General features: G+C 38.7%; 1 protein-coding gene across 6 annotated transcripts in view; it reads right to left on the bottom strand.

The window, feature by feature from the left end:
* Nucleotides 1-2,114: 2,114 nt before the first annotated feature.
* LOC123749832 (1,5-anhydro-D-fructose reductase-like) overlaps nt 2,115-7,581 on the bottom strand; it is a 263,169-nt gene continuing 257,702 nt past the window's right edge. For all 6 annotated transcript variants that reach the window (XM_069317412.1, XM_069317420.1, XM_069317431.1 and 3 more), the window contains one exon: nt 2,115-2,327. In XM_069317412.1, the coding sequence (XP_069173513.1) occupies nt 2,285-2,327 (43 nt within the window). In that variant the 3' untranslated portion in view covers nt 2,115-2,284. The remainder of the gene's footprint in view (nt 2,328-7,581) is intronic.

Below are 7,581 nucleotides of genomic sequence, written 5' to 3'. Positions count from 1 at the left end.
ATATGACGAAGGAAAGGGGGGGGGGGGGGGGGTAAGGTAACAGGTAGAGAGGTCCAGATATTACGGCTACACAATGTTAAGATAAGATAAGATTACGGAGGTGAGTTGCCCGGGGCGTCTGGCTGGCTGGCAGTGTAAGGTAAACACAGGTGATGCGGATTGGGAGGGAAGGGGAAGGGAGGGGGTGTGAGGTAAGATGATGCAGGGGGTGGGAGGGAGGGGGTGTGAGGTAAGATGACACGGGGGTGGGAGGGAAGGGGGTGAGAAGTAGGAGCAGGTGACGTAGGGAAGGGTGGGGGGTGGGAGGTAAACACAGATGACGCGGGAGGTTAGGAGGTAAAGGGGTGTGAGGTGAGGCTGGGAGGGAAGGGGGAGGGGGATGGCTGGGTAATGATTCAGTTTAGTTAAATAGTTGTATTCGTTTCTAAGTAAGAATTTCTACTTAAACATATACGGCCTAAATATCTGTTTATTCTCGGTAAGAATTCGGAAAAATCATAATTTCTCCAATAAGATCTCTTAACAAACTTCTATGAATATATTTTCATCATAAGAACTCTTAACAAACTTAAAAATATCGGAAATTATTTTTCTCATAAGAATTCCTTAATTCCAAATCTGTGACTGGCCAAATTCACCTGAAACCCCAGACGATCCACACACGATTTTCCAAAAACTATTAAGAAACTTCTATGATTATGTTTTCATCATAAGAACTCCTAACAAACTTCTAAAATCTCGGAAATTATTTTTCTCATAAGAATTCTTAACAAACTTCTAAGATCTCAGAAAACTTTTTTCCTCATAAGATTTCCTTAATTCCAAATTGACTCTTTTCCAAAGTTCGGTGAAACCGGTGTGACATATCGGCCCTTTTTCCCAGAAAAAGTTCGGTGAAAACGGCGAGGCAAATCGTCCTCTTTCCAAAGTTCAGTGAAAACGGTGAGGCATATCGTCCTCTTTCCAAAGTTCAGTGAAAACGGTAAGGCATATCGTCCTCTTTTTCCCAAAATCCAATGAGGTTCACACGCCGTCATCCCTACTACTACTCACTAGTTGATAAAGGTTCAGGAGGAAGCGAAACGTCGTCGTTTCTTCATCTTCAGATTCGTTGTTTGATCATCATATATCATCTTTCCTTGGTGAACTAATTATTTGTATCCAAAACTAAGTTTACTGCTAAGTGACTATCAAACGAGGAACAGGATGATCCAGGCGCCAGGGCGTTAATTTGTTGGCTTGATTACACGTGTAACTCCATGTTGAGAGAACCCCTTCCAAACAAAGGTCAGGTTAGAAATAAATGATCACTAATGGAGAGCTGTTTCTCAGAATGGCATTACCAGTATAAGGCTATTAATGGCCGAATACCTTCTGGTAAGGATCTGGCAAGGAACCTCGATAATGTTTTAGTTATACACAACAGTAAGTCCTCAACATCTCCTCGGTCTTGAAGTCTCTGAGGTTCTGACAAGTAAAAACCAGAACTTTAAATTTAATTCTGGCGGTTTTGGGTACTAACGCGTGTCCAGCGTCTGATTTCATGGACAAAAGACTTTGTAGATCGTTACATAGTTTAGAAACTTTTCTTAGGTAACTGAAATAATTGTGACTTACGAAGAAATTCTGTTACCTGTGAAAATACTAGTTAACTATAGCAGTGAAATGTAAAAAATAAGCTCGATATGTGCTTAGAGTCAAAACACATTTTTTTACATTTTAGTATATGGAATCAAATCAACACAAGACAGAGTCCATCGCCATATAAAAGTGGGTCTTCTGTCAACTATAAATCTGTATACACGACATGTGTAAACTGGTCAGAACTGCATTGATCCCTTGTAAACGCACATTAATGACGCTATGTAAAAATATTCCTTCAACATTGTATATGTAGGACAGACGTAACTCTGTGCATTTATGTACGAAGGTTAGGTTAGCATTTTAAAAGCACTACAATCACCTTGTGTGGTTAATTGTTCAATAAATCACTGAACTACATGTTTAATAAATAACTAACTCAGTTCATGAATGACAGAAGCAAATGTAAATATGTTGGTTAGCATTGTGAATGTATGGCCACGTCTGTGGTAGAACATAATAAAACAAGTCTATAAATCCAATTCAATTCATTTTAATCCATCTGGAACTGGAGCTATGGAAACGTCCTATGAGGTAGAGAGGGTGGAAAAGAGAGACTTGATGATCCATCATCTCAGTTTGGCTTCCAGGCTCTTTTGGCCAGTGGAACGGAATGGTTCATCTCTCTCATATGCCTTCCCGACTAGTTTGGAGGATGGAAAGGGAACTCTGGATGAGCGTGGTCTCTGGAAAAGAGAGATGTGTCAAGATGGTGAGTGTGACAGACCGTTGCTGTGATGACACAGCAGGTGATGATGAGTGTTGTCAGATGGTGAGTGTGAGAGACCGTTGCTGTGATGACACAGCAGGTGATGATGAGTGTCGTCAGATGGTGAGTGTGACAGACCGTTGCTGTGATGACACAGCAGGTGATGATGAGTGTTGTCAGATGGTGAGTGTGGGAGACCGTTGCTGTGATGACACAGCAGGTGATGATGAGTGTCGTCAGATGGTGAGTGTGGGAGACCGTTGCTGTGATGACACAGCAGGTGATGATGAGTGTTGTCAGGATGGTGAGTGTGGGAGACCGTTGCTGTGGTGACACTAAAGGTGATGATGAGTGTCGTCAGATGGTGAGTGTGACAGACCGTTGCTGTGATAACACAGCAGGTGATGATGAGTGTCGTCAGGATGGTGAGTGTGGGAGACCGTTGCTGTGGTGACACAGCAGGTGATGATGAGTGTCGTCAGATGGTGAGTGTGGGAGACCGTTGCTGTGGTGACACTAAAGGTGATGATGAGTATCAAGTCTATGGAAATTATAATCATGTTTGGCATGTTACTGACATTCCAGATACAAATATTTCGGATAAAATGTTAGGAAACTTTATACCCCCAACTAGCATTGGTATGGCCAGGAAGTCTTGCTAGTGTGTTGGGAGTCTGCTACACAACATAGCCAACACTGAATCAATTTATATTAAATCCAGTATATGAAAAACTTATTAAAACTTCTTAATAATCATAACAGTCTTAGGCTTAAGTAATGAAATACTTATAGAAGACAGGTTTTGCTTTTAGGGGAAACGAGACACAGATAAAGAAGGTGATAAAGTGTTAAAATTATTGGAAACCAAGTCATATAAAATATTGAAGTTAGATACTGTGATGATAATTATATTTATGGAAACAAGCAGAAAAACTTAAGAGAAATACAAATTATTGGTATAGTCATTATTTATATCTCAATTATATGAAAATGTGTATATTATTATTGCTACCTAACTACAATATCGTTAAAAGTTTCGTTGTCAGTTATTACTATATAATAGATAAGAAAATATTATAAATGATTTATATATTTCACGCATTCTATCTATATAAATAAAAATGTAAATGTTCATTTGTTCTAAATCGCTAATCTCCAAAAGTTTTTCACCGATTGCTTTGAAAATTTCACAAAACGTTCCATTCCCATCCGAGCATGTTTTTAAATATACATATGATATAGATATCATGTATGTGACACGAAAAAACATGGTTTTTTTTTTAATGTGTTTTTTCATGTGAGGGAAATCCTCGAAACATGTTTACAGATTGCTTTGAAATTTTGAAACAACGTTGCATTTGAATAAGCACATGTTTTTATATACCTAATATATATACATGTCTCACCTGTGACAGGAAAAAACATGCTTTGTTTTGAAAAACAGAGCCATCTGCTGGACGGAAGAGCAACACGCTGCAATTTCTGAAAGTACTGATTGCTTTCAAATTTTGACACAATGTTCCATTCGAATGTGCACGTGTTTTTATATACATACTATATAGATGCCACATCTGTGACAGATAAAACATGCTTTTTTAAAAAAAAAACAGCAACATCTGTTGTACGTAATTGCAACACACACTGGTTGATACCTGGTTGATGGGGTTCTGGGAGTTCTTCTACTCCCCAAACCCGGCCCGAGGCCAGGCTCGACTTGTGAGAGTTTGGTCCACCAGGCTGTTGCTTGGAGCGGCCCGCAGGCCCACATACCCACCACAGCCCGGTTGGTCCGGCACTCCTTGGAGGAATAAATCTAGTTTCCTCTTGAAAATGTCCACGGTTGTTCCGGCAATATTTCTTATGCTTGCTGGGAGGACGTTGAACAACCACGGACCTCTGATGTTTATAGTGTTCTCTGATTGTGCCTATGGCACCTCTGCTCTTCACTGGTTCTAATCTACATTTTCTTCCATGTCGTTCACTCCAGTACGTTGTTATTTTACTGTGTAGATTTGGTACTTGGCCCTCCAGTATCTTCCAGGTGTATATTATTTGATATCTCTCTCGTCTTCTTTCAAGTTAGTACATTTGGAGGGCTTTGAGACGATCCCAATAATTTAGGTGCTTTATTGCGTCTATGCATGCCGTATATGTTCTCTGTATTCCCTCTATTTCAGCAATCTCTCCTGCTCTGAAGGGGAAAGTGAGTACTGAGCAGTACTCAAGACGGGACAACACAAGTGACTTGAAGAGTAAAACCATTGTGATGGGATCCCTGGATTTGAAAGTTCTTGTAATCCATCCTATCATTTTTCTGTCTGTCGCAATATTTGCTTGGTTATGCTCCTTAAACCTTAGGTCGTCAGACATTATTATTCCCAAATCCTTTACATGCTGTTTTCCTACTATGGGTACATTTGATTGTGTTTTGTACTCTGTATTATGTTTAAGGTCCTCATTTTTACCGTACCTGAGTACCTGGAATTTATCACTGTTAAACATCATGATATTTTCTGATGCCCAGTCGAAAACTTTATTACTATGTTTATTACTTTATTACTTTATTAAAACACTATGCTAAATATGTTATAATTCCATATCAATGTTTCCGATTACATTGCTAAATTGAATTTTCACTAATTTCGATTTATTTTCATTTTGATTTAATTATTTTGTGTGACATTGCATTGGAATTGAGCTGTGTTTACCATACCGTTCATTTTGTGAGTATAAGTATAGATGCCACACCTGTGACAGGTAAAAACATGCTTTTTTGAAAATCAGTGCTGTTGCACGTAAGAGCAACACACACTATCTATATAAATAAAAATGTAAATGTTCATTTGTTCCATTCTCATCCAAGTATTTTTTTAAATCATACTTTAATAGATGTCTCGCCTGTGACGGGAATATACAGCTTTTTTGATAAACTGTGTTTTTCATGTGTTTTCATTTGAAGGAAATCTTCGAAACCTCTTTACCGATTGCTTTGAAATTTTAACACAACGTTGCATTCGAAGAGGCACGTGATTTTATACACCTACTATATTCATGCCTCACCTGTGACAGGAAAAACATGTTTTTTTTTTAAACAGCACCATCTGTTGGACATAAGAGCAACACACACACTGTAATCTCAGAAAGTTCTTCACCGATTGCTTTGAAATTTTGATACGATATTCCATTCGAATACACACGTATTTTTATATACCTACTATATAAAACCCACAACTGTGACAGGTAAAAACATTTTTTTTTTTAAAATAGCTCCATCTGTTGAACGTAATAACAACACACACTATACTATATATGTTACGATTTCATTTCAACGTTACGATTGCATTGATAAATTGAATTTTTTATAGATTTCGATTTATTTTCATTTTGATTTAATTATTTTGTGTGACATTGCATTGGAATTGAGCAGTTTCGTTTACCATACCATTTATTTCATGAGTATAGTTTATTTTGGAATTTTTTTACTGTTTTTCATTTCGTTTTTTTAACTGTTCTTCTTATTTTTTAGTGATGGGAACATTAGATCATTTGATGTTCCCATTTTTCTGATAGGAGCATCAGATCATTTGGGAACGCATTTGAAGAGGGAGTGGAGAATGGTGGGGAGGACGAGGGGACCGGGGAGGGGGTAATGGTGTGGAGGACGAGCGGACGATATGGGAACCGACCTGTGAGATTTATATTTATTTAATTTATATGAATTTATATAGAATTTATATTTACGTTAATTTATATACTTCGATAGCAATTTGTATAATGATAAGTGGACTGTATTTCTGCAATAATCTCATAATCTCATAAATCGATCCTCTACACATTAGGGGGGGTTTATATTAATTGTATATATATGCAGCCAATCAAACTACAGTATTAACTACACATTATTAAACATTGAAGAGGTTCCTTATCTTATTTGTACAGCAGGCCTTAGTCCACCAGGTATAACCAGGATGTAGACACCACATTTTCCCTCTTTGAGGTAGCTTCCATCACCCTGGTAACTGATGCACAAAGCATGCTTCCTCGTCTTGACCTGTCAAAAGGGCGCTAGCTGTGAAGCCAGAATCCTAGTATATGACAGGTATATCAGAGAAAACACTGTACAAGGAACAATGAAGACCTGGCTTAATTACCTTTAGTTTGAGGCTATCTCGTGCTCTAACCGGGCAACCCTATATCCACTGACATTAATGGCCATAAATGAAAGATAAATGGGTTTCGGAAGAACACTTAACTTGAATTTGTTGACAGCGTGTTGATGATGGTACACCTTTGGTTTCCATAACACTTCGTCCAAGTAAAATTAACAGGAGCCGTATTTGCTCCCGTGAGCCTCTCTGGTCTAAGTGCAAACAATGGCTAACACTCCATACTACTGACGCTACTGGCCGACATTGTCCAGATATGATAGGAGCCGAATTTGCTCCACGCGTCTCGGAGGTGACAACAACAATCGGCTGACCACTCCCTCACCCTGACGCTACTGGCCGACATTGTCCAGATAACAGAAAGTGATAGAAGGGTCACATTTACTCTACTTTAATATTGATAATTAAGTTAATTTATATGAGATGTTTTTATGATGGTAAAGTCCAAAGACTAATGTATTTAAGAATAATTCCTACCATAATAGGTGGTGAATTTATAATAGTGTGTGGTAATGATATTCCGTTTTCTATAGACGGTAATTCCACTACAAGTTACGTTTTCTATGGGTTAACTTGTTTATACAATACAGCAGCAATTATTATCTGTCTGTATGATATTATTATTAAATGGTGTTGGATTTTCCGACAGACGAGGTAGGGGGTAATTGTGGGAAGGACGAGCGGATGGTGAAGTTGGGGATGGTGGGGATGACGATGGGGACACGGGGAGAGGGGGAATAGTGGGGAGGACAAGGGGGATGAGGGAGTGGGGAATGGTGTTGAGAATGAGGGGACGGGGAAACGGGGAATGGTGGGTAGGGCATTGAAGAGCCACAGCAATGCATGGCCAGGTACAGCTAGTATATTTATAAGTATCTGTAACTCTCCCATAACTAGAGAGAAGAAATATGTCATGACAAGATTGTCACGACTTGTCACGACAAGTTTGTTTCGACTTGTCACAATAACATTGTCATGACGTCACGACAAGGGATATTTACACTGATCGACGTACCTATCGTTTCTAGGTATTTAACCTGAAAACTTAGTTTAGACAATGGTGAA

Source organism: Procambarus clarkii, chromosome 8, assembly GCF_040958095.1.
Source record: "Procambarus clarkii isolate CNS0578487 chromosome 8, FALCON_Pclarkii_2.0, whole genome shotgun sequence".
Classification (NCBI taxonomy): Eukaryota; Metazoa; Arthropoda; class Malacostraca; order Decapoda; family Cambaridae; genus Procambarus; species Procambarus clarkii.
The sequence above is the reverse complement of the archived record's forward strand: the minus strand, read 5'-3'. Positions and strand labels throughout refer to the sequence as shown.